At 38.5% G+C, this 27,696-nt stretch overlaps 2 protein-coding genes across 5 annotated transcripts; one reads left to right on the plus strand and one right to left on the minus strand.

Annotated features, from left to right (window-relative positions):
* On the plus strand, positions 1-8,019 carry LOC135657212 (protein NETWORKED 1A-like). 2 transcript variants are annotated; one of them, XM_065175933.1, is made up of 8 exons: positions 1-170; positions 264-394; positions 1,193-1,257; positions 1,346-1,587; positions 1,802-3,690; positions 3,921-5,897; positions 6,241-7,359; positions 7,739-8,019. In XM_065175933.1, the coding sequence occupies exons 4-7, from the start codon at positions 1,488-1,490 to the stop codon at positions 7,351-7,353; spliced, it is 5,079 nt and encodes a 1,692-aa protein (XP_065032005.1). In that variant the 5' UTR covers positions 1-170; positions 264-394; positions 1,193-1,257; positions 1,346-1,487; the 3' UTR covers positions 7,354-7,359; positions 7,739-8,019. The 2 variants fall into 2 exon arrangements, with proteins under 2 accessions (XP_065032005.1, XP_065032004.1); XM_065175932.1 differs by having other exon boundaries at positions 269-394.
* Positions 8,020-8,571: 552 nt separating this feature from the next.
* Positions 8,572-26,464, minus strand: LOC103975337 (protein ROOT HAIR DEFECTIVE 3 homolog 2-like). Of its 3 annotated transcripts, XM_009390273.3 has the most exons (22): positions 26,180-26,464; positions 24,987-25,053; positions 24,819-24,921; positions 22,831-22,901; positions 22,620-22,683; positions 21,775-21,840; positions 21,626-21,673; positions 21,463-21,525; positions 21,337-21,393; positions 21,048-21,206; positions 20,891-20,959; positions 20,718-20,809; positions 20,041-20,119; positions 18,228-18,393; positions 11,814-11,938; positions 11,439-11,701; positions 11,269-11,365; positions 10,983-11,141; positions 10,793-10,897; positions 9,558-9,652; positions 9,343-9,439; positions 8,572-8,927 (listed from the first exon to the last, which is right to left on the minus strand). In XM_009390273.3, the coding sequence occupies exons 1-22, from the start codon at positions 26,325-26,327 to the stop codon at positions 8,763-8,765; spliced, it is 2,358 nt and encodes a 785-aa protein (XP_009388548.3). In that variant the 5' UTR covers positions 26,328-26,464; the 3' UTR covers positions 8,572-8,762. The 3 variants fall into 3 exon arrangements, with proteins under 3 accessions (XP_009388548.3, XP_065032008.1, XP_065032007.1); XM_065175936.1 differs by lacking the exon at positions 26,180-26,464 and having other exon boundaries at positions 22,827-22,901; XM_065175935.1 differs by lacking the exons at positions 22,620-22,683; positions 22,831-22,901.
* Between the last annotated feature and the right edge of the window lie 1,232 nt (positions 26,465-27,696).

Raw genomic sequence — 27,696 nt, forward strand, 5'->3', positions numbered from 1 at the left:
ACTCAAAAGAGGAACAAGAATCAAGCATGGAAAGTGTGAATGACCTCCTCCTATTGCCTGCACCCAATGCAACCCTCTGTAACCTGGGGAATAAAAACCCCACCTTTCCCGATCCTTTCTGCTCTCCCATGGTAAACCTAAATCGCATAGGAAACCACTGAATCAGTGAGGTGGGAAGACCACCTATTTCTTTCTTCCAACACGGTTCCTGTTTCTTTTTCCCCTCTTCTTGCCCTCTGATTCAGCCTTTCCTCTGTGGGCAGCGCAGAAAACGCTGGTATATGGTGCGTGGAGTGGGAGGCGAAGATGGGTTGAGGGTGGGCGAGAAGAGCAGCTGGGATTGTTCATCACAGCTGCTTCTGGGGAGTCAAATCCGTTTTCCTTCGCTGATTCGGTATTTTCCCTTTCTTAAACTGTTTTTTGGGCCTAAAAAGTGGGTTTGTATCCCTTTTTGTGAAGGAAAAAGGTGGAACCAATAAAATTTGGATCTTCTTCACGTTCTCGTGATCTTCCGGTCGTTTCTGTGGTGATGGGTTCTTTCCTTGTGGAGTCTTGTGTTCTTGCGCACTAAGGTCTTTACCAACGTTTGCTTCGTTAAGTTTCACTCTGTAGGGTTTGTTTTGATTTGATTATGAGAGTCGGTTCTTTTGCCTTTCTTGGTGGTGGTGTGTGTTCGGCGGAGTTTTAGGTGGATAATTAGATCTTCTAGTTTTCTTCTTCTTTCAATAGGTAAGGTTTTCTCAGATTGACCGTCAAAACTTTTCCCCTTTGTGGTGTCATCTGATTTGCAATCCCTATTTCGCAAAAGGAACACCTTTTTGGATTTGTTTGTTCCACCTTGTGGAATTCTTGACATATCTATGTAAATCCGCACCTGTTCTATTCTTTTCTTAAGGGTGTTCGTCTTTTCTCGTCTCTGTGATATCCATTTCCTCGTAATATGTTGATGCTCTCAAAACCCATCTTTATGTGTGTTCAAAGATGCTGTATTTAGGGCTAGCGTGATACTCTTGTTGATGTAATACTTCATCAAGGAAAATTAAATGAATTTTGTGGGTAGGACACTGAGGTTATTGATGGGTTTCTTCTTGAAGTAGTGTTAATTATTTTGTTGTTACCTGCTCTTATGTTCTCCAGTGGGGTTTTCACCTGCTTCGGTATGATGATTTTGGTTGTATCTGATGTACAACAGGTAATAGTTCTCCTGTCCAAGCAAAGACATTAGAATCTGGTTCCATAGTCCAATTTGTACATAAGGTACTGTTTATACTCTTTCTCAAATTGAGATCAAATATATTATTTTCTGGAACAACATTCTAATGCTCATGTCAATACGACTTGCTAGGTAGACCGCTATACAGAATACAAACCAGGAGTCCGTTTGAATTGAGGCTCCTTGGTTTTGTTTAGCTCTCTTCTTCTAGCTTGGATCAAGATTCTTTTCCTTTTCAAGGCCAGAATAAGTTCTGTTTTGCCTGCTGTTTTCGATGGCTACCTTTGTGCACACCGAACCAGGACACCTGTACTCATGGTGGGGCAATCATATCAGCCCAAAAAATTCGAAATGGATTCAGGATAATCTTAAAGGTCTGTAACTTTCCTCTACAACGTAGCTCTTGTTACTGTTATGAAAATCGAACAAAAAGGGTGCACTCTCTCATGAACATTTTCTTTAATTATGACTGCTTTTTCCCGTTGGTATTTATGTGTGAAATGTGTTTGCAAGGAACATTTAAACTTTGACTTGTATTGATCTTGTTGATTGTTCTAAAATTTTAACTAAGAAGGTTGCACTTAACAGACATGGACATGAAGGTCAAGGCAATGATCAAGCTCTTAGAAGAAGATGCTGATTCCTTTGCAAGGAGAGCAGAGATGTACTATAAGAAGCGCCCCGAGCTTAAGAAACTGGTGGAGGAGTTCTATCGAGGATATCGAGCTTTAGCAGAAAGATATGAACAGTCAACAAGAGTGCTCCGCCATGCTCATCAAACAATGATAGAGGCATTTCCAAATCAAATTCCATCATTGTCAGATGAGTCACACTATGGTTTATCTGGCAATGAGGTAGAGCCACAAACTCCTGAAATGCCTTCGCCAGTTCGTAGACTATTTGACTCTGATGACTTGAAGAAGGATGCCCCCAGATCAGTATCAGATTTTCATGTCAAAAAAAGAAATTGGCTGCATGCTGAAGAAAGTGATGCATTGTCTAGGAAAACAAGTCCCAGGCAATACAATGAGATTCTTGGAACTAGTGAGGGGGCAGCACGTGGAAAGTCACATGAAGGAAAGGTAAGAAAAGGTTCAAACAATATGGAGCATGAGTATAAAAACTTTGAGAATGAAGCAGATAATCATGACCAAGAGGGTACAGTGAAACGGGATGCAAGCAATGTGATAAAAATACTACAACCAGATATTTCCCAGTTGTCATCTGAGATCCATGTTCTGAAAGATCAGATAATGGAAGAATCTAAGCGTGCTAATAATGCTGAAAATGAAGTTCAAAGTTTAAAGGGATCCCTCGCTAAATTGAACTCTGAGAGAGATACATCTTTTCTTCAACACCAGATATCTGTGGAAAGAATATCAAGTCTGGAACTTTTACTTTCAGATGCACAAACTGACTTGAAAAATCTCAGTGATGACATGCTAAAGGAAGTTAGGAAGCTGAAAAATACTGAAGAGCTTAATCAATCACTACAACTGGATTTAGACACACTAGAAAAGAAAGCAATGACACAAGAACTTGAAATAAATCAGAAGCAAGAAGAGTTGGAGAAGCTCCAAATTATGTTACAAGACAAGTACCAGAGATGCTTGGAAGCTGAAATGGCCATTGTCGAAAGCGAAAAGAAGTATATCCAATCTCAGGAAGAGGCAAAAGTTTTAGCTCTAGAGATTCAAGAAGGGATGGAGAAGTCGAGGAATGTGGAACTCTGTAATATGGGTCTAGAGGAAGAAATATGTAGACTTAAGGGGGAAAATAATGGCTTAAATGAACAGAATCTTCAGTCTACACTGATGGCAAAAGGTCTCCAAGACGAAATAATACTTTTGAAAGAGAAGAAAAGGAAACTTGAAGATGAAATTGGGTTCCTCCTAGGAGAAAAGGAAGTTCTTCGTCAAGAGCTTTGCCGGGTGAAAGAAGAGAACACTGATCTAAAACAAAGGTATCAAGATCTCAAGGAGGAAATGCAGGCTGTCAGCAATTGTGTGGAGTCCCTTCAGGCAGCCAATAAGGAGTTGCAAAATGGAAATAATGAGCTGAAAGAAATTTGTAAGAAGCATGAGGCTGAAAATGAGCTTCTTGTGGAGAAGCTGAAAGATATGGACAAAATCTCAGAGAAGAATATCATCTTAGAAAGGATTCTCTCAGATGCAAACTTTGAGATAGAAGTTTTAAGAGAAAAGTTTTCAGCACTAGAAAATACACATGAATCTCTAAAAAGTGAAATTTCCAATTGTATGGGTGAGAGGGATTCACTTGCCTCAGAAGTAAAGATTCTTTCGGAAGATGTGGAGAAGCTCTCAGCTAAAAATACTGTGTTGGAGAACTCTTTATCTGATGCAACCATGGAAGTTGAGAGTTTGAGATCAAAATTAAAGGACTTTGAAGAATCCTGCCACTATCTCAATGATCAGAACTCGGGTCTTCTTGCTGAAAAGCATGCTCTTGAATCTCAGGTAAAATATCTCACATGGCGTGTTTGAACTGCATGTGTTTTTGTCATACACAACAAACACAGATGAACAAGCACACAATTTGCATTGCTCTGATTAGTAATTTGTCTAGTCTGTAATTTGTTTATTCTAATCTTTATTGGAAGTATAATTACTTCCCTACCTTTATCTACTAACTATTGATCAATCTTTTCTTCTACCGAACAATCCTGATTTTGATGTGTTCTTATCAGGTGGAAGCCATTACCATGAATCTGGAAAATTTTGAGAGCAGGTATGCAGAAGTTATGGACAATCACTTGAACTTATCAAGAGAAAGGGATCTGATGATCAATCAGGTCAAGGACCTTGAAGATATCCTGAAATTAGAAACGCAGCAGCACGAAACTCTTGCCCAAACATACAAGAATCTGAAAGGCACTTCAGAGAACCAAATTTCTCTCCTGCAAGAGGAAAACCAACATAAAGATAAGGAGCTTCAAACTGAACAGCATAATCTCATTACATCTTTGGTAGAAAATTTCATCCTGCAAAGGAGTCTCTCTGATTTGAAAGAAATGAATTCAGTTCTTTTCCTTGATGGTCGGAAGAGTTTAGAGGCATGTAGAAGTGCAGAAACACTAGTTTCAAAACTTGAGCAGGAAAAACTTATCCAAATGAGAAACATAATGTCCTTAACAAGGCATAATGAGAAATTAAGCGATGGGATTCGTCTTCTATGGAGAGCACTTAATGAAGACAATGAGTTTATGTCTCTGGAGAAAATCCAGGATGAAATTCTCTTAGATATAATCCTCGGTGAAATTAAAAAACTACTGAATTCTATCTCGGAAGCAAAGGATGACAATCAACAATTGCATCTTGAGATATTAGTTTTTATCACTCTTTTGAGGCATTTAGGAATTGATGTGGTCAACCTGAGATTGCAGAATAATTCTCTTGAAAGGGAGCTTGAAATTAAAAATGAGGAACTATTTGCCTTGGGACACGAAAACAATGAACTTCTAGGAAGCAATGAACGGTTGATGGAAGAACTGGAAGCAAGCAACCAAAGGGAAAAAGTCCTGAAAATGGAAATTAAGGTCCTCCACACACACTCAAGTGATCTGCAAGGAGCTCTCCAGACAGTACAGTGTGAGATTACCAATCAAATTGAAGAGAAGAAGAGTCTATCACAAGAAATCTGCAACTTAAGGGAGCAGTACAATATTTTGGAAGAGGAGCATGTTGAAATTCTTGTAGAAGCAATGAGACTTGATCATCTTCATTTGTTCTTCAAGAGTCTTAATGATGAGAGACTCACGGATTTGAAATCTCTCTGTTATGATCTGCAATCTCTTGATGTGATTAAAAATAATCTTGCCAGTGAGATTGGCAGGCTAATTGAGAAAGTCAGTGTGCTTGAAGGGGAAAAGATGCACTTTTCTGACACTGTTACATATCTGGAAGAAGAACTGAGAAATCGTCTATTGATTTTAGAGTTTGATTTGAACATTGTGACTAGCTTGTTTGACGAACTAGATCTTCAAGCAGAAGCTGTAAAGTTCAAATTGATGGAGAGGGAAACACAGCTATCAGAAGCAAATCAAAATGTCAAATCCACCCAAGAGAATAACATGTTATTAAATGAAGTCCTTGAGACTCTTCGGCTTGATAATGTTGAGACTAAGTTCGTGAAAGAAGAGATGGAGAAGAAAGTTTTGACTTTGTCAGAAATTGTTACTGATAGGAATGAGGAGATTAGAGGTCTTCATGAAGAAAATACAATGATGAAGAGGGACATTGATGAAATGCATAAAAGAGTTGAAGATCTTGTATGCAGGGAGAAACTTCTGATCTTAGAACTTCAGAAAGAAACAAGTGAGATTATGCAGTGTGAAGAGGAAATAGCAGCAATGTTGACCGACTTCCAGATTTTATTAGTCAATGCAGCATTTCAGGATGAGAAGTTTCAAGATCTGATAGTAGAAGGCGAGATTAGTACTTTAGTGCAAAAGGAGGTGCTAGTTGCTGAACTATATTTATGCAAGGAACATGTGGAAGAACTCAAGAATAAGCTTCATTTCCTGGAGGGAGAAAATAGAGGACTGAAGGCTGACTTAGACGTTTACCTGCTCATGCTAAAATCTTTGTGGGATGGTGTTGTCTCTATGGAAGAGCAAATCATGTCAATTTCAATGCTTAAACCGTTGAACAATCATGCGGAAGAGGTAAACATTTCTTGGTCAAATCTGATGCATCTGCAAATGAAAATGTTAGTTAACTTATCTTAACATTATCAAATTGTATTTTTAATAAACGAAGCAATTTTAAGGACAAAATTGTTATAGTTAACGTCTCAATATCAACTGCAGGAGTGACGGACCATGTAATATACATGCTGGAACTTTAGGTTGCATGAAAGAGAATCTTAATCCATAACCTACACCAGTCAATTTTGCATAAATTTTTTATCTGTCCTTGGCGAGATGAATATTTTGATCTTAGTTCCATACAAGCTAACTAGACCTGTAATTTTGCAAGTTTTAACATAATATACATATCATTTTTCAGGATATATCCTTGATGTCTCACCAGCATCACAATAGCAACCAACCTGGTGAAAGTCATATAGGAACAAAAGCAGCAGGAATTTTGCTGCTGGAGAAGTCGATCGATAAATTCAAAGCTCTTCAAAAGGTGATCATGGATGCCGTCATACACTTGGAGCAGGAAAGACTTGATTCCAGTGCCACATTGGAGGCAGCAATGCAAGAAGTTGAAATGTTAAAGTCCAAATCAGTTGGTGGTGACACTAAACAACTTGATGTCTATGATAGTAAAGATGATGCTGAGTATTCCAAAGGGAAGTATGGAGAAATGATCAAAGACATTCAACTCGATCAGGCCTCAAGCTCTTTGCCTTCGAGGGAATTTGACTTGTACAGACTGAGTATTGAAAATGCAGAATTAGATGAGCAATCATGGGTGAGGGCTGAAAAACACAGAAGCAATCAGACACGCAAAACATCACCAATTTCCACAGAAAACAACATGGAGTCTCTGGAGGAAGAAACAATATATCACCATCCGCCGAAAATGCTTGCCAGTGAGTTGAGCATTGATAAGTCAGATTTACACAAAAGACCTATGGAATCACAAGAATGGAACAAGAGGATCCTCAGAAGTCTTGATTCTGATGCTCAGAGACTCTCTGACCTTAGAACAAGCATAGGAGAGCTGAAAAAGAGCATAAGCTCTCAAAGGGAAAAGCTTCCTGCGAGTTATGGGTATGATTCCATCAAAGAACAATTAAAGGAGACAGAAGAAGCCATGTTGGAGCTGATAGGTAACAATAGTAGATTGAAAAGGTTGGCCGAAGATTGCACTTCCTTCGACGGTAGAACTATTAAGCCCGAAGATGGAGGCAGCATGGAGAGAAGGCAAATCTCACAACAGGCAAAGCAGGGATCAGAGAAGGTTGCGACGTTGGAGCTCAGATTGCAGAAGATTCAGTATGTCTTGATGAAACTTGAAGAAGAGCTTCAGAATAGGCAGGATAGGAGTACGAGAAGAAATAGAGTAGCTTTAAGGGACTACCTTTACGGGTGGAGAGACAATCACGGACAGATAAAGAGAAATCCCTTTTGTGGCTGTATGAAACCTAAAACCAAGGGTGACCACTGATATCTGGTAATCATCTTAAACAAAATGAGTTTATATAACTTTAGGATATGCTATTCTTTTCTCATCTACTGTTCTATGGAAAATAATACTATTCTGCACTGCCATACAACAGCCACAACATGGACAACACAGTTTCAAGGGCAATAACAATTTTGTTGATCATGTTGTCGTGTTGATTAAGAAAATCTGTACATTTAGAATATAGACAAGTCTTCTCCTGCTTTTAACTTTTCCGTTCTTGCCGGTTGTTTTCATTCTTTTTCATATATAACAAAATAATGTCTGCATCAATGACACTGCCATACTCGGTGGTTACAATTGTGTAGAAGCAGTCTCTAGAGTGTTATATCATTTCTCACTTTGATGTATTATTTCGACTTTGTAGATATCAGACTCCTCGGAACTACTTCGACCTCCCAGCATTTCCCGAAAAGCTTGATCAGCAATTTTCTTTTTGATAAGGCTGATGAGGCCATTTTCCTTCAATAAAATTGTCAGCATGGTCTGATAACTTTTGCTTGAACCTCTCAAATGGAGTTGCAAACTTCAAATGTATACATAGGCAAAATGAATGGCAAGATCAGAGACTCGAGAGCTTTGATAAACATGTAAAAGGTTGTATTTTATTTAATTAATACTGCTGAGGCTACACAGTTTTTATGTGAATGTGGTTGAGAGAATTGTTGCACTCACCTTAAATCATGTTCTTAGCAAGTAGAAGCCTGAATGTCAGTGTGTGATCAAGATGAAGCCTTGATTTTTTTTTTTTTTTTTGTTATTGCCACAAGAACAATATAAATATATCTGTTCTTGATTTATCCAAAATCCTCCAAAAAAACAAAAGTTTCAGCAGCTACAGACAAGATTTTAAACACCAAAACAAAAGGCCAAAACGACAAATATACCGTTGAAGATAGTTTAAGCACATTTATTTTGACAAATATATCTTTGCCGCCTCTAAGAAGTGATATCGAATCGATATATCATCAAACCCGAATCCCACATGGATCATCTTTGCTTGGTTAAAGTGTCGGCCTGTCACAGCAGCCGGGGAGGTGCACCAAAAATGATGCAGAAGAGGCATCAGGCAAGCTGGATATTGTATAGTGACAACGATTTATTTAGCCGAAGCAACATTGTATAGCAAAGTCTTGACAACTTGCATCCTTTCTCACGCACAAATCAAAACATAAGACTCTTGATCGAGACTACCAGCTTCTGGGAAGAACTCAGATTTGGAAGAAGGCATACACACATTTACAGTTGTGCATTCACAAACTGTTGGTACAAATTCTATCCCAATTCTTATTCTTAATTAAACAACCTTTAATTTATATATAAATACACATCTGTACATATACATTTGATTACTTTACAATTTCTTTGCAACGATATTATCAGATGCACGATCACATTTCCGGTTCCAGATTCCTAGGAGTCTGTGCAGTGGAGGGCAGGGATTGTTGCGAAGATTGTGCAGCTTGATGATGTCTGTTACCTTCACCAGCAACTCTTTTTAGAATGTTCATAACTGATGGTAAAAATCTTGTTGATATTGCAAGAAGTCCAGAAAGCTGAAAATATAAAGTGTGTGTGAGATGGCATTTAATTGTAGGTGGAGTATAGATTCAGGCAACCTCATAAGAGAAGCAAGAAAATTATTTGTTTTGAACGATTCGTTCTATGAACAAATGAGCCACATAAACCTAGAAATGCTACAAAATACTTTGATGCCATTGTGAGCTCTTCATGAACAGATGATCTTTCACTCTTGCTGAATAAGTTGGTCCAAAACTTGTCTAAATCCAACTACAGTTTCACTGTCGATGGAACATTTTTCCGGACCATGATCTAAAGAACAATGTGCTAACAAGAAAATAATTATTTTAAAAAGGAATATAGAATACTGTCAATAGCATGAATGACAAATTGTTGTCACAGTCAACAAGATACAGGAAAGAACTCACAACAAGATCTGAATCCTCTTACCGTGCCATTTTGAAATTCTCCAGCAATATTGAGTTCATACCATACTACTCGCGACAGAATGAAAAGTATAAATAGTATGGCAAGATACAAAGGATTCCTGTTCATCAGCAAGGGAAAATTTGTATCACTCGAGGGACAAAATTTAGACAAACAAAGAAGCAATCGAGATTTAGTTAACTCAAATTATGCAACAAAGTTATAATAGTAATAATTACCGAAGAAGCATCATAAATTCATTGAAACCTAGGATCGCAATTGTAACAATTGCCCATGAAGGAGGCAACCAACTGTTATTGTGTTTGAAAGCTTCCTGAGATGGAGAGAAAAAAATAACATATGAGATTTTAACTATTTCACCAGCTGACTTCATAAAATGTTCATAAATAAAAAAATACATACATTACTACCTGAATAAGATGGTCACAACAATTACAAAAATGCATTGCATTAGTGATCTATGCTTTAGACATGCTGTTAGGTTGAAACCATGAACCTGAGAGAAACTTTCCTTTTTGGTTGATCTTGTTACTTCCAAAAACCCACTGAAAGAGACATTTAGAACTATGGAGATATGATTCTTTATTATGACTTAGTGAGATAGCTTGGTTAGCCCTTTCCTTTCCTAACTCAACTAGGAGCGCGTTGAAAAGGAATGTGACATCCTCTAGAATCATTGAATTTGTTTTTCATCCCTTATATGAAATTATTTTGCTTCCTTTAAAGTGACTATATTTGATAGTTGAAAATATTTCGAGTAAAACTCAGACACTTTTGAATAGGGAACAAATACGTAAGCTTTGCATTCAGACATATAATAGAAGTTGAATAGGGAATGAATAAAGACTTTTTGCAACGGAACAGATATGCCAAGTCTTCATTTAAAAAAAAAAGGAACATCAAACAAGCCATTTCACCTCAGTTATAGTTAACTAATTATTAGATTCTTTACTTTACTACTACAATTTTATACACAAGATCAGCTAGGAAACAGTTTTGGGCATATAAGTTACTACATTTGAATTGACTTCTTAAAGAAAGTAACAAGCAAAGACTTCTTTTAAAACATAAGCATTTTGCAAAAAGCATTTTCCCACATCATATACCTCGTAAGAAACATGAATGGTTTCATTAAACTTCCAATCTATGTTCATACCATAAATTAAAATGTCAGCATCCATTGCATTCAGCTCAAGTTCTTCAATGTCATACTTCTTGAAGAAAACATACTTGGTTCTATTAAGTAAAACAATAAACATGTCAAAGATCTAGTACCAACGTCATAGATGATCCAATATTTTCCCTAGATGACCCATTATGCAGCAAATAAACTCAACAGAACATAAAACTACCTATATAATCAAACAAAGACCGAATAAAGGAAAGAAAATTATGAAGGCAGTTAATTTTGTTTTTCATTGAGATAGATGATGCTAATGAAAACAACAATTACCTGTGAAGAAATTGCTTGGCTGACAGTATACTCTGTTTCAACTTTGAATTGCTTCCAAATTGATTTACACTGCACTGGTGTAATCACCGTATTTTCTGGAGGCACCTGGTTAATTTTGCATTTGTCAGTGCTTTATTACTTTTACAATTTTAAGTTGCGTTGAAAATCATTAATTGATCACATAACATACCCCCTCCCATGTGCTTGAGGCAAGAGGATCTCTAGAAGCCTCTATGGTTCTATTTTTTATAACAGGACCATCCATAAGAGAAGAACTAAGAATATTCTCGATCTTATCTGGCTGGTCATCCAGCCGGATGGCTGCCATTGCAGCTAAAAGTTTCAGAGCCTGCACATAGGATATTTCTAAAGAATTTATGCTTGTAAGAAAATGGATAACCATAAGGATTACCAAACAAACACAAGCACAAAAATTTGGCAAATATTATATAGAAAACAAATAAAATTATCAGTACCACAGCACGTGCCTCCTCTGTGATCTTCCTAACATCCTCCTTCCCAGTCCAGACCCTAGGCATGGAATCCTTGTCATGGCTAAATACTGTTGAAAACCTGGAAGCATTGGAACCATAAATTTAGGAGAAATATTGGGCACTGAAGAAGAAACTGCAGAACGGAAGGATACCTATCCTTCATATGAATCAGAACCTTGCCTGCTTCCTCTCTTATTTTTCTTACCACTACACCTCTTGCATAATTCTTTAGATCTGCCATCATCTTATCAAAGGTAGACTGGTCCAGTTCAAAACCAGCAAGCGAAGATGAATACCCTGATATAGCATTCTCAGTCTCATGCCTGTAAAGTTCTCGTATAGATGCCCAAATGTCTTGAGCAGCAGAATCAAACAGTGATTCCACAGGTTGAACAAGGGCTTCAGTGATTTTCTTCTGTAAGGATGACATACTCAATTAGCCTATATCTTAAAAATTTTCCCAAAGAAGAAAAATGAATATAGAAAATATATTGAATGAACAAGATAACTCAAATAACTCATTAAACCTCGTAAGAAGCTTTAAGTTCAGATAATTTAACACCACGAACAGAAGCTGCATGAGCTTCAATGTCATGACAGAGCTTCTCCCTTATTTTGGAAGCATTCCAATCAGCATGCTGGATTGCCACATCTGGAAGAGAGGAAAGATCAACATTAGATGACAGACAACATCAAGGTGTCCATATGGCCAGGAAAGATATACAGAGATGGGAGGTCAATGACAAACTAATACTTTTCATCACTACATACAATCATCATATGTTGATTGGGCAAGATTCAAAATTTAGGAGTTATACACTAAACTAGGGTAATTATGTTGGACAACTTTTACTATTGAAGTACTTTTAATAAATTATGAATACATTTAAAGTGAGTTGGAGACTATCACGGACTTAGCTGATTTTGCCTAAATCGTGCGACACTCTTGTGCGTCCATCCGCAAAGAGTCAGCCTTCTCGAAATCTCTTATGGTCCCTTAAGAACCAACAAAAGAGAAGACGGGTCAGAGAAAGTGTTTAACATGGGATCCACAAGCAATCATTTCAGCAAACACTTGATAGGCAACGCAAATTTTAAACATAGACTTTGCAAAGCTCTGAACGGTAACGCGACAAAGGGTCCAAGGTGGTCCGCTGTAAACAAAAGTTTCGACAAGTACTCACACGATACTGCTGCGGAACAAAGCAACGAACCAGCCCTAGACACTACCCTAAAGGCCCATGCAGCCTTATGCCACCTGAGTAGTTCCTGGGTGTTGTGCCGGTTGACACTTCGCACCACTCTAAGGAGCTAGAAAACCCCCAAAATGACTGCATGGATGACTTGTTTCTAAGCAATTTTGCCTCTATGCGACAATTGCACAACCTGCATTTACCATTTTGAAACGGCTATAAAAGCCAACCAAAATGGGGTTGTCAAGCTTACTACAAGCCCCATATATGTTGTGCAAAGCATGAACAAAACCGAAAGACATGGACATACACGAGCATTACATCGAACACCCTGTTTACAGCTTTGTCCGTAACATTCTCCCCCACTTATTCCTTCGACGTCCTCGTCGAAGCCTTTGCAAGCTACCAACTGCAATCCGTCGCTATTGTTGAGTAGTCGACCTTTGATCCGTCATGCTGCTTCAACTCGCCAATGACTCTGAGTCTAATGTGGGGTCGATCAAGTTGTGATAATCCTTGTTGGTTTCTACAAATCCTTCATATGAAGGAAAATACCTTCCTTGTTATGCACTAGTCCCTCAAACGTCTCTTGCTGCCTGAACTGGATGGATACCTGTTGGAGCTTTAACAAGCATCGCCTTATAGACTTTGAAGTTTTTCAAGTCTTTTCTCCCCAAAATTAGTCTATCGATTCCTCTTCAACTTAGTTGTCACCTCCAAGTAGGTTTGTATCACTTCCGCTTTCGATTAGCATTCTGTTGGGAAATGAAGCGGGCAATATACTCTCGATAGAATCGATCATCATTGATGAAAATTTGACAATTGTTGTCTTCTACTTTCTTTAGAGGGTCTTTAAACATGTGTAGAGCTCCTCTGCTGGATAAATAAGAGAACTAGAATACTCGATTTCGCTCATTCTCTTGAGGGTTGAGAAGGCAAGGTTACTTGACTTCCCTGCTTCCTCGAGAGTTGTACTCCATGCATCGAGCTAGTTACTAGCCTTTACCTACTCGTTACTCACACTTCTAAAGCACCCGAAGTATTTACACTCATTGCGTTGAGTTAGCTACTATGATTCGCCTTCTCATTACCATCACACTTCTGGAATACAAGAAGTTTTGCCCAAAAAGAGCAAAAGTTCACCCCGACTTGGAGCAAGTCTCTAATAGTTTTGGTCACCTCTAAGATTGTACCGTCTTCACCACCATTTCTATCGCCTACTCCTCTGAGTAGAAAAAGTATAGCACCACATACTGCCTACTTCGTTCCTTAGTCGAGCACTCCTGCATCGACTCGAAGTCCGCCACTTTTGCCTATTTTGATGAGTTTGTCTCTGCATTCTCCACCTCCTCGGCCCCTTTCATGACCAAACGCTCTCCATCCATAAGAGAAAGGGATCGATGAATCCATAAAAGTCCCGCTTCTGTGGTACTATGACGTTGCCATGCTCATGGCCCTACTATCCATCGCCTCGCATCGGCATCCCTTTCTTCACGATCAATAGATCCGCCTCTGAGGCACTGTGGCACTCCTCCGAGTCTACCTCCATTCTAACCAACTTTTGGTTTTAGGTAGCTAAGTCTCTTTGAACTCGTTGTCGCTTCCTCGCCCCTTTCGACCACCTGCTTTAACACCTTTGTGATCTCCAAACAGTTCCCCTTGGTCAATGGAAAGACAAACTGCAACTCTCATACATGACCTCTAACATCATGTTATAGGGCTCATGTCGATTATCTTCTTCTTCGCTGCCTCGAAGCTCTCTTCGACTTTGGCACCATGCAAGTTGAGTCTGCTCCATCAAAATAAGGGATCCATGGAACGACATAATCCCGCTCTTGCCTCTACAAGAGTTCATGTCCTTGACCTCCATCCAAGGAAAGCTTCGTGTCTCTGCTCCATGTTCCGTCTTTTATGTCGACTCCCTTCATGCGGCTTGGGCACTTCACCAAGTTCCACCCAAGTTGCTCCACTCCTCGATTTGCATTGAGTTAATAGTGGCCCTCACGTCACCATTTGACGGGTCAAACCTCCGTTGAGTTCGAACTCCACATCGACTCTAAATGTGCCTTCGTTTGGTGTTTGCCTTAATTCGCTCCCCCACTTGATCTCGTAATGTATCTAACTCATTACCTCATGCGAGATCATGCATGGCCTCTGACATCATGTTATAGGGCTTATGTCGATTATCTTCTTTTTCGTTGCCTTGAAGCTCCCTTCGACTTTGGCACCATGCAAGTTGAGTCTGCTCCATCAAAATGAGGGGCCTATGGAACGACATAATCCCGCTCTTGCCTCTACAAGAGTTCATGTTCTTGAACTCCGTCCAAGGAAAGCTTCGTGTCTCTGCTCCATGTTCCGTCTTTTATGTCGACTCCCTTCATGCGGCTTGGGCTCTTCACCAAGTTCCACCCAAGTTGTTCTGCTCCTCGATTTGCATTGAGTTAATAGTGGCCCTCACACCACCATTTGACAAGTCAACCCTCCGTTGAGTTCGAACTCCACATCGACTCTAAGTGTGCCTTCGTTTGGTGTTGTCTTAAATTGCTCCCTCACTTGATCTCGTAATGTATCCAACTCATTACCTCATGCGAGATCATGCGACAACTCCTCGTCGCTTGCTCGGCCCGTTGAGCTTTATAGAGTTGTTGTCTTGAGACACCCCTCCTTGATATATGTGATCCGTTGCACATGATTCTCCCTTTAGAGAATCGGGACTTATTCCTCTTGGATATTTGCTTCGTTGGAGTAACTTTTCTCTTCGCATCCTTCCCTCTAGAAATGTTTCGGATACCACCATCCCCTTAGACTAATCCGCCTTACTGAACAAACTATGCATTGTTTTGCCCTCGCGAATGCACTTGCTAGATTATGACTGTTCACCAATACAACCCCCGCTACGCCCCTCAAGGCCTAGCAACACACTAAACTTGTTGCACACTTCAGCCTCCTACGAACATATCCTTCTCATGCTGAAGAGAAAGTTTCAATACTCCATGGTGTCGAGCTTCGATCGCCTTGGGATGGCCACGGACAATCTATCGTCAGCATACAAGCCCTTGTATGAGTAATGAATTCTTTGAGTTAATAATTCCCCTCACCTCGACAAGCTTTGCATAACTCTTTCGATCGTCATGCAACCCATCCCTCCTTGCACGATCTCATCCTTTGCCAAGCGTCTTGCTTGCCTTGAGCACCGTCAAAGTTTGGTTGCCAATGTCGAGCCGTAACTTGAACTCCAACCTTTGTGCACTACACGTTCTTCTCAGCTCGCTTGTCTTCGTGGTGCTTCTCGTATGAAGGATTGACATTCCTCTAAATGTCAATCTCGGATGCCCGCTCCTCTGAACGACTCTTTTCCCTATATCTCAACATATGTTTCCCCCAAATGGACACACGTGCTGATTGCCCTCAACGCAGGCAGCTAGGTCCCCCACGTTTACATGCCAAGTGTTTTTTAGTATGCTTGTCCCGCTCTGATACCATATGTCATGGACTTAACTGGTTTTGCCTAAGTCATACGACACCCTTACATATCCATCCACAAAGGGTTAGCCTCATCGAAACCTCTTATGGTCTCTTAAAGACCTACAAAAGAAGAGACAGATTAGAGAAAGCGTTTAACTCGAGATCCACATGCAGTCATTTCAGCAAACACTTGATATGTAATGTAAATTATAAGCATACACTTTGTAAGCTCCGAATGATCACGTGACAAAGGGTCCAAGGTGGTCCAAAGCAACCAAAAATCCCCACAAGTGCTCACATGACATTGCTACGGAACAAAACAGCAAACCAAACGTTGACACTAGCCTAAAGGCCCATCCAACCTTGTGCCACCTGAGTAGCTCCTAGGTGTTGTGCTAGCTGACACTCCGCACCACTCTATGGAGCTAGAAAACCCCCAAAATGACTGCTTGGATGGCTTATTTCTGGGCAGTTTTGTTGACAACTGCACATAACCTACGTTTACAAGCCAGAAACAACTACAGAAGCCAACTAAAATGAGGTTGTCAAGCCTACTGTATGCCCTCTACATGTTGTGCAATGTATGAACAAAACCAAAAGACACGAACATACACGAGCATTACATCGAACACTCTGTTTACAGCTTTGTCCGTGACAAGACGATAATAACTTACATAGATTCAATAGAGAGACAACAATGATTTTATTATGAAGTTTTACAATCATAATGATAGTTTATTTACAAATCATAGTTGATATAGTTGATTCAAGATAAAGATTCAAATAATTATTCATACCATAAAATGGTTTAATGTATAGAACACCAGAAAGAATAGTATATAATGTGATATAATGCTGAGAAAAAAATAAAAAAATATATTTAATGTATTTGTATTAATATAGTTCTGTATGATCCATGTAGTCCACATCAACATTTCAAATCACGGTTTGGTACCAATACCAGTCCTTGGTGTGATACCATGAGGTAAGACCAATATGACCAGTTTGGTATAACCAAGATACAATTGCGTTGTGTAATTGTGTTTGATATCTGTTGCAACTCTTGTCGTAGTAGTAATTTGCCACCACTGTTGCAATGTTCATCACCCACTGTGACTAAAACAGGGTGAAAAGGATATTAGGAGAGAAAAGGATGTGACAGGAAATTGTCCTTAACCATCTAGGTTATCTCAAACTTGATATGCACTTATTAGTTTTTCATTATCTTGTACTTCACTGATGTGATAATTAGAGAAGCTTCAAAGCTACATCTAAGGCCTATCATCATGAAGACTACAAGTGAACAAATTGAATCTTTTCCATGACAAATACATATAAGTTATTTATTATGTTAATAACTTTGTACAATATGATTAACATTTATTTTTATTGAATATAAAAATATAAAATTAATAACTATACATTATTTTCATATTACATCTTATACAATTTTTATCTCACATTTTGAATTTCTCTTTCTAGAATATTAAATAATTTATGAAATGTGGAGATAAAAAATTCTGTTACATTTTTTTCTTAATATCAATACATATAGATTTAATATTTGTATTATTATAATTGATTTTTTTCTATCTATTATTCTATTTCTATTCCACTAAACTGATATAATCAATTCTGTCAATCCCAGACATATCATCCCATCTCTAGGCGATCTCAATACCAACCTTGCTAACCATGGTGTTCATTGGCATCAAGAAAGCAGCAGTATCTGACAGTAGCAATTATAGTGACAAAAAAATAATTCTTTTAGCTTCCTTACTAACTTCTGCTGCCCATCAATCAGGATCAGCTGATTCCATCCATTCTCAGTTGATTCTTAACAGTTATAATGGTGTTCTAGCAATAAGGCCCAGAAATCAATCAAAAGAGGATCAAGATTTGCAAATGGCAATCCAGATTGTGCAACCAGGCAAACAACACAAGTAATGGATATGATTAAGAAAAATGTTGAACATGCATATGATTTTGAAAGGAAAGGATGAAGAACATCAACAAAAGCTACAAGTAATGGGTCACTAGGGGCATGACTTGGATCACTACCTTAACTGGAATTCTGCCATACCATAAACATGCAAAGATGAAAAAGTGCAGAGATATTATGCTGCTCCAAGGACATCAATACATCACACAAGTGCAGTGGTTTAAGATGAATTTGCTTACAGAATGAATAGTAATTTTGCCACCATTTGTCATTCTTTTCTATTGTTTTGTGTGTGCTAAATTAACATTCTTCGTAAATATTTACTTTACGAAAGGCATCACCTGTAAATTCAGTATCAAACTCAAGCAAGGAGGCTTCGGCACAAGTACGAACTGACATTGCAAATCCTTTCCTGCTCTCCAACGATCGTTCAAGATCATTTTTGAATTTATCAAGTGCTTTAGAACGCAGATGTCCTAACATTGCTTGAAAAGCAGGATGCACAAGCTACAAAAGGGAGAAAAAGAACATATGAAAATATTGTTTCTAAACAACTAAGAAATGTTCTCATAGGTATCAGTTAAAGCAGATCCCAATTACCCATTGTTCAATCCAGCATAGACCATCTTAACTTTATTTGTGCAAGATCTAGAATAATAATGCTATGCATCACTCATAATGTCAAATCTGAGACCTTAGCAAATTCAGAATTTTAAAATTTTTAAATTTAAAATAGAAATTATGAATGTAAAATATGAAGCTTAGGTTACATCACTTGTAATATGAATTAGAGCCACACAATGATTGCAGAATCAAAAAGAAAAAAGAAACACTCAAACCTACAGTAGAAACTATACTAATCAGAAGGCTACCAAGAATTCAAGCTTTCTAAGACACATCACAGAAACTATGGAATCATAAATTTACCACAACCGTTGTTTCTCCCAGCATAAATATATTGCATACCAAACAATCTGATAATAAACAAGAGTTGGCAAATTGGTAAGGTTTATGATGCCATCAGCTTATATCATATTCCTAGAATCATCCTCTAAATCCAGAACAAACCTTGCATAATCTTTTACTAGAGCTCCAGCCCAGCATGACACAATCATGATGAGTATCTACCTTAGATAGAGGCTTTCAGTGTCAGTATACCAACAAGTATTGTGCTGCATGTTTCATTCCAATCATGGAGCAATACTGAAACTTTCAGTATCCAGATGCACTGGAAGAACACGTAAAATTCAGTTTTTTCCTCTTGTATTACTGCATGCTTTAGCAAATTTAGATTGGAAAATTGAACCAATATCAATACGAAAAAATTTAACTGTAAGACTGTCTAAAAAACCCACATTATAGTGTTTCTTTTTTTCTTTTCTCTTTGGTTTGAAAAAGTGGTTCATCCCTCATGGCAGGCATCTCCCTTGGACTAAAGCATGACTGAAGAATAATATCAAGTAATATTCCACTGGAATCAGAACAAGTAATATTCATCTCTTCTTATCCTCTCCGATGTATCTGTTTTCTTTTCCCAGCATCTTTGCATTGCGGTAATTAGCATCAGCCCATGTCTGCAACATATACAACACCAACCCTCCCTGTATCTGCACCGGAACATACTAGATTATGTCTCACCTGTCAACTCACATGACATGTTATAGAAACAAAGTCAGCCCAAGACTGGCTTTAGCATCCTGCAAACTGGCAGATCCATCATATCTATGCCACATGTGCCAGTATATGTCCATGATACATAACACTCTAATTGGACCCAGTATGGGATACAAGTGCCTGAGCAATAAAATTGCTTTATCTCAACAGACCGTTTTTCTTCATTGTACAAATTTATCTAGCCAAAATGTTCAAAACCAAACAGCCAATTATGTCAAAGTTTCTGCTTCCAAGATTTGCAAGGAAATGAGCAATTTCCTAACAACATGAAACTTGACAACACCAGCAACTTATCATCACAAATTGACAAGGCCATATCTCATTTTGCTAACAGTACATATAAATAATTAACACCACTATCCTAGCAACCAAAATAACAAAATAGAAACAGCCTAGTCTCTGTTTGTGCCAAAAAAGATCCACTCAAACAACAATTTAGAAAGGAAGTTTTAGAAGAATTTGAATCAGACATCATCTTACGTGCAGTGCTTTGGACTCTAATTGTTGTCGTTTTGCGGTTCTAACACCATCATCAAAGTAGAAAGTTTCCATGTCATATCTACAAAAATACAAGTAGATAAGTTATGAGTAAAGATTAGAACCAAATAAACAAAACTACAGAATTGATGTGGTTGATGTGAACTGGGAAGATAGTAACATTTTAATACTATGACATAATGAAAAGAGTAAAGCTACAATACTCTACCAATCAAAATAACCAAACTGCAAAAGTTGAGTCTCAAATTAATGAAGTATCCAAGACAAAGTCATTGACAGAGGACCATTATACCAAAAAGAATAATGAAAACATGGGAGTTTTTGGAATAAGTCATCGACAGAGAAACTATAAACCCAAATAAATGAACAAAAAATCACCTCAGTCACACAAACGGAAGTTGTATGATCAGCAAAATCATAAGTCAATCAGATTGGAATAGTATCCTTTATATTAGAAATGACACAAATAGCTTGCCAAATTTCAGCCATAGAACAGATTTATCCTATCTAATGATGAGCAATGCATTTTCACTTACTTGGATGCTTCCTGAAATAGTAGTCTATTTCTTGTTAAGAGGAAAAGGCACAAATTTGCTAGTCTCTAAAAATAAACTAATTATAAAGGAACATAGATATAGTCGACTTTGCAAGAGACTAACTCAGATAGGTATGCATCAAGGATGGAATCAAGCTTCCTCCCAAAGCCTGATACTGAGCCAGCTTGAACGGATGCCTCCAACGCCAACCAACCCTAACATTACATTTAAAATGTCATCTAAATATTGAGCAGCTTTTTCAAAACAATAAAGAACCACTCACAACAAGTAACAACCTTATCCGAAGTCAAACATCTGAGTTTTTCATTTGCAATCTCTTCGCACCTAACTGTTGCAACCATTATCTAACAAGTACATCAAAGAGAATAAGTGGGCAGAAGTAGAAAAAAGAACTTTTCTGACTACTTAGCATGTCACAACAATGGTAGACACCTTATGAGCAGGAAGGTCAAGGTCCTTATTTTCTCGTATAACTTTCCAAATCTGCTGTACGCTAATGGAAAATCCTGAAGCAGGAACAACACCTCGTCTATCACCTGCAAGACCCCCTGGGGCAATAGAATGGAAAAAGCGCTGCCTTAGTTGTGCAACCTGCATGAGACAACAATAGAGAAAAGCTATCAGACCAGCAATAGATAATTTGACACAGCAAAGTAAATTGCAAACACTAACTAATGTCATACAGATAATAAATATTTTTGATGTAGTACTCGCTGTATACCTGTTCTTTAAATAGTTCTTCCTTCTCTTCATAACTGGCCAATGCTGTAACCTCCACCTTCATCACAGACAGTTATGTATCAAAATAAATAGGTCAAAGTTTTACATGGCATATCAATGCACTCACATTGAAAAATTCACTCAGTAGTGTTTCCTTGTGTGCCTGAGGCCTATAAACAGTATCCCAAATCTAAAAAGAATAATAACCACCAAAACATTGTCAATTAAAAATAAATAAATGCATATAACAAAATTATACAACCAATTGAGTCTTAAGCACAGAATCATACCTTCTGGATGTCTTCCCTTAGTACTTGTTCTAAATGTTCCAATGGAGTCTACGAAAAAGAAAATGCAAGAAATTATTTTCTGAATCATATGTGACGGTAGCAAGTTGAAAGCAATGAAAACACGCAAGTGACTGTCCAAGAATGCCAACCTTCGTTTTGTCACGGATAACAAACAACAAGGTTGTCTTGCGAGGACTGAATAACCGCATCATAGCCTGAAAAGGTACACAAATTTATCATAATTAATAAGAAGGGAGAGATGTCATTTTCACCGAAAGCAATGAAGACTAAGGTTCGCAATTTCGTACCATACCGACGTATCGAGTTCAGCTCGGTACGGTACGAACATACCGCTCAGTGTATATATATATATATATATATATATATATATATATATATATATATATATATATATATATATATATATAATAATGTTAAAAAATAAAAAAAGGGCGACATCGCCTCGTTTCTTCTCCCCACGTGGGGAGAAGAACCTCGTTTTCTTCTCCCCACGCGGATGAGGAGAACTCAACGACGACGGCAAGGCCTCGTCGCCTTAGATGAGGAGGCGACATCTCATCTACGACGACCGGTGAGGGAGGGCGGCGATGGATCAGGATCATCGAGAAAGAGCGACATCGAATCTCCAGGTTCTCCCTTTTCTTCTCCCTCTTCTTCCTTCTCCCTCGGCTAATACCACCCGGTAGCGGGCGACAACAATCAAAATCGATCGTTACCGACTGATTTTGGGCGGTAACGGCGCGGAAATAGCCCCAATTGACGGTACCGCCTGGTAGTGGGCGATCCGTGTACCAGTCTACTGGTGGACCAGAACGTACCGCCCAGTACAGGCGGTATCATTCGAAATTAAAATCCTTGATGAAGACTACTTGAAAAAAAATATATATATATATATATATATATATATATATATATATCATGTCATCAAAAATAAGAGGAGAGATGTGATTTTCACGGGAAGGTATGTAACCACCTGAAACACCATCTTTAAAAGAGGCCTATTAGCAGCATGCTCCCGACCAATATCATGGCACCACCTGTATGATTTAAATGCACATATCATCAATGAGTAATGGGAAACACTAGCTAAATAAACAACTCTCAGCTCAATGCAGTAGACCTTGAAAAGAGTATGGAATAAAGAAAATATACATCACATACGAAAAAGGTTGACACCTACTCACATATTGATGAGTACAATATCAGAAATAGCCAAAGCAAATAGGGCACTTTGTTTCTCAAAGGCAGTATCATCCTGAAATTGATAAGGTATTATAGGCATGAGACAGTACAGAAGCAAAAGTATTAATAATGCCATAAACATTATGCATGACAAATAAAGTCAAATTTTATACAAATAACAATGCTGGTATTAATGGTCATTAGTGACCAAATGGAATATTTGAAATATATGCAAACAAAATAAAGTTAAATTATATATGCATCCAACTGTAGCACAAATAATCAAATATTGAAATTTCGTACTGTACCGGTATATCGAGTTTTGCTCGGTACGTTACGATAATACGATATGGGAGTACCGAGCGGTACGCCAGGGCATACCGAATGGTATATATATATATATATATATATATATATATATATATATATAAAATAGAAAAATCTAAAAAGGAGGCATATGCTACCTCGGCGACGTCGCCTCCTCTTCTCCTCGTCGCCTCAGACAAAGAAAAGAACGCAGTCTCCTTCATCTCCTTATATGCGGCGTTCGGCAAAGAAGGCGGTGAAGATGGTGAAGGCCGCAAACATCTCCGACCTTTGGCGAAGAACGCGGCGAAGAAGATGCTGCAAAATTGCAGACGAGGTGACGAAGGAGACCGCCTCTTCCGCTGCTCTAGCCGCCGCCTGGTCGTTACCTCCTGGATCAGGATCGTCGAGGGAGGGCGACGCCAGATTGGGGCACGTCGAGGTTCTCCCAATTCTCCCTCTTCTTCGAACACTCTCTCTTTCTTCTTCCTTCTCTCTAGGCGCTTCTTCTTCCCTCATCGCACCAGGCTGATATCGCCCGATACAGCCCTGTATCGTTCGATACGAGGCTATATCAACTGTTTCGCCCGATAGCGGGCGGTTCGCATACCTGTCTACTAGCGAACCAGTACATACCACCCAGTACGGGTGATATCATTCGAAATTTAAAACTTTGCAAACAACTACAACAATGAGGATAGAATCAAGGTTCGTAATTTCGTATCGTACTAGTGTTTCGAGCTTTGCTCGGTACGGTTCGGTACAGGCATACATATAAATATATATATATATATATATATATATATATATATATATATATATATATATATATATATATATATATATATATATATATAAAGAGAAAAGAGGTGTACTTTACCTCGATGACGCGACGAGGAGAAGATCGATCTTCTCCTCATATGCGGCGTTCGATGAGGGCGTCGAAGGCCGTAGATGCCTCCGGCCTTCGGCAAAGAACGCGATGAAGAAAAAGCTGAGGAGAAGATAACTCCTCCCAGTTTGGTCACTATTGCCACATCATGATTTGTACCAATAGGTATGGGCACATTCCAACACACCATATGCCCCACTATACTGGTACTGGACCAATAAGTTGGTTTTGATCCCAAATGTAACAACTCAGGCCTAATAAGTTAATTGACCTATCAACTTCATTTGGTCCAAACCATTAACCAAAATACTTAAGTTAAGGTTGATAGTAATACATTCGTCAAACCCTTATAAGTCAATCTTAATCTTGCGCACTTCCGTTGTGGGACTGAACGGGATGTTAGAGAATAGGCTTCCTTAGGCTAGGCTACACTTTTCCTGGATTGAACTTCTGTAAACAAAAAGTGAAAGTAGGAGAGAGTGAATGAATTCCTCTAGACTTGTAGAGGGAAGAGAGTAGAAGTGACTTCAGGGCCTAGTTCAGACACATTCAGGTGCAAGGAATAAACGTTGCAAATCTGGCATGCTACTGGAACTCTAGACTAGGAGTTTCCAAAATTTCAACTATAGAAAATGCTCAGCAGCCAATCTAGTTACAAAATTTCCTCCCAAGAAAGTAATCTTTTTTTCTGGTTGAACTTTCTGCCACCTTATATCCCAGGAGTTGTTTGCAAACTTTATATATGATGGTAAGTGACAGAAGGAAGAAATTTTCTGGAGTTATTATAGTCACCTCTCCTCTTTCTCTCGCATCTGTTCCCTCCAAGTCCAAGATAATCGTGCAAGGCTCAATGCCAACACCTTTCGCTATCCAAATGCCTTTAGTAGTTTGACTCCTGCAGAAAAAGAAAACAATCTATCAACATACTCTAAACAAGGCAGAACAAAGTAGTAGTTATACCTTCCTTTAAAGGCATCCATCTCCCTGAAGTTGGTGCCAAAGAGATGATTCAAAAGGGTGCTTTTCCCTGAACCATGTAAAATAGAAGCATTTAACTAGCTCCAAAATCTCCATAAGAAAAAAACTCAGAGATTGAATAATACAGGAAAGCAACAACTCATCACTTATCCACAACTTGTGATGTTAAAATAATCAAGTAATTGCAATCTTCCCATCTCATCTCTAATAGGCGTGTATCGGTTGGAAAATGCAACAGAGGGAGACTCTATGCCATGACGTACCACTTGGTTTGTACCCTCTTCCTACTAGAACCACTAAGCATTCAAGATTCGTGCCAACAGAATCTCATACAATACACAACGTTTTGCGCTAGAATGAAACCAAGACGATATTACTTCATTAACAAAGCAATGTCAGATTTAGCACTTGTAGATTTCGAACGGTGAAAGAATGTGATGACTTAGTCTTTGATGGTTAGTGTCTCAAGGCAGCCTTGCTAGGCTATGGACATAATAACAAAAAATTATCGTTGGTGAAATTGACAAAGCAAATTCAAATCCAAGAAACCCTTTCTTGACAACACGCCAAGAATCCACCATTATGATGCACCGCTCCCGCTTCCGTATCCAAATCCGTAATGCATCTCAAAGCACTCTACGAAAAAGGATAATTAGTAGCGGTTGACGATTATTAGCGAGAGAGCGGTTACAAACAAAACCATGAAACCCTTTCTTCTTCAAGAAACCCAAGAGATGACACGCCAACAAAGGACGATTCTTTGCAAGAGGGCGGCAATGGTGAAACCAAGAAACCCAAGAGATGACACGCCAACAAGGCTCAACACAGAGGGGGGAATCTTTGCTACAGTGCGGCAATGGTGAAACCAAGAAACTCTTTCTTGACGACACCCAAAAGGTTCCACCATTAGAAAAAAAGAAACCGAAATTGGCGTGGTTATGACGGACTCCCAAACCCGAAAACAACGCAAAAAAAGGCTATGCCCTCAGGAATCCACCATTAAAAATCCCAAAAAGTGTAGAGAGTTGAATTTGACCGGCAAAGGTCAAAACCAAGAAACGAGTTTTAAAACCCTTGCTTGACCACACCCTCAAGAATCCACCATCAGAAAAAGAATCACAAGAACTCGGTGCATCTCGAAACGAAACGGGAACGGGGGAGGCGGCCGGACTCACCGCTGCTCTGAGGGCCTATGATGGAGACGACGGCGTAGGAGAGGCCATAGTTGGCGAGTTTCACGGCCTTGAGGAACCGGTCGAGACCGTCGACATTGAAGGCGCGGTTCACGTCGATGAGCTGCGTGGCGGCGCAGTCTTCCCCCATCTCGACGACCTACTGCCGCCACCTCCGCCTCAATCGAACGACCCGGCGCTGGGGTTTGGGCTGCGAGAACATGGAGGGGAGAGAAAGAGGGATAAAAGGGTGAGGGGAGGAGGATCGCGTGTTAAGGGGGGCAGGGTCCGGGGTGGGTCGGGGGCAGGGGCCGGAGGGCTGCAGAGGTGACGGGAAGAGGAAGGAACGGCTCATATCGCAGTAGCATGAGCGCGCTTTGTAGCGCAATTCGTGAAGAAAGAACGTATTGTAGGAATATAATAATAGTAATAATAATAATAATAATAATTTGACGTTGAAGTCTTCTGCACTAACTGACACAACCTGTTATTATAAAAGACTATAGCTAAAAAAATAAAAAATCAAAAATAAAATAAAAGGCTATAGCGGATGTTTTTGCATTTGAGCTCCTCACCTTTTGTTATTAGAAAAGAAAAAAAAAAAATATATATATATATATATGTTGATTTTGTATAAAAAATTATATTATTATGATGAAGATATTGAAGTAGATATACGAAGTTATTAAAAAATATAAATATATATTTAGAATGATATGAAAAACGTTATAATTAAGAGATATGAGATAATTTTTAAAAATTATTTTTAATAAAATTTGAGCTCAGGAGTTTATGATAAATTGTAAAAAAATTTACCAGCTAAACTAGTTGATACTTTTAAATTATTTTTTTATTTACTTCTTTAATTTTCATAGTAAGCAAACAATTAGCTTTTTAAGAACATTATATATATATATATATATATATATATATATATATATATATATATATATATATATATATATGCTCATTTTGCCCAATGTAATGTATTATGTGGAATATTGACATTGAAGATAAGCAAATATTGGGGATGAATCAATCAGAGATAACTTACTCTCTGATTGAAATTCCAAGATTCCTTCCCTTTTGCCTTTCTAGAATTTCTTTTTGCAGCATGCAGGAAGAAATGGATCTTAACCGACAAGGAATTCTTAAGTTGCAAGCAATTCCTGTGTTCTAAAATTTCTGTCTGTAATGCCAAGAAATGTTGCATTGGTTTCTCAATCGGAAATTTATCAAACGATATTATAATACTTTATGGAAAAATATATGTTGGTCATAATATTAAGTTGGATTTGGATCGGATCCGCCTAATAACATCCTATTATGACAAAAATGAGTCCCTTTTTAGAAAAATCGGATCGATTTTGACTCAATGTGCATTGACTATCTCAAACAGAGCTCATTAGAAAATAAGAACAAAAATTAAAAAATGAAAAGTTTAAAACTAATAATTCGAACTTCATTACCACACTAGAGAAAAGTCCAGCTGCACCGAGGCATCAACTGTGACTTGATGA

Source organism: Musa acuminata, chromosome BXJ1-4 (genome assembly GCF_036884655.1).
Source record: "Musa acuminata AAA Group cultivar baxijiao chromosome BXJ1-4, Cavendish_Baxijiao_AAA, whole genome shotgun sequence".
NCBI classification, from domain to species: domain Eukaryota; kingdom Viridiplantae; phylum Streptophyta; class Magnoliopsida; order Zingiberales; family Musaceae; genus Musa; species Musa acuminata.

Excerpts from the sequence above, each read along its gene's own strand:
- LOC103975337 (XM_009390273.3), bottom strand. The coding sequence starts at position 26,327 with ATGGGGGAAGACTGCGCCGCCACGCAGCTCATCGACGTGAACCGCGCC. Across the intron at positions 24,922-24,986 it reads ATGGATGCCTTTAAAGGAAG|GAGTCAAACTACTAAAGGCA; the intron begins GTATAACTACTA and ends CTTTTTCTGCAG. Across the intron at positions 21,207-21,336 it reads AAGAACTATTTAAAGAACAG|GTTGCACAACTAAGGCAGCG; the intron begins GTATACAGCGAG and ends TGTCTCATGCAG.
- LOC135657212 (XM_065175933.1), top strand. The coding sequence starts at position 1,488 with ATGGCTACCTTTGTGCACACCGAACCAGGACACCTGTACTCATGGTGG. Across the intron at positions 1,588-1,801 it reads GATTCAGGATAATCTTAAAG|ACATGGACATGAAGGTCAAG; the intron begins GTCTGTAACTTT and ends TGCACTTAACAG. Across the intron at positions 5,898-6,240 it reads TGAACAATCATGCGGAAGAG|GATATATCCTTGATGTCTCA; the intron begins GTAAACATTTCT and ends ATCATTTTTCAG.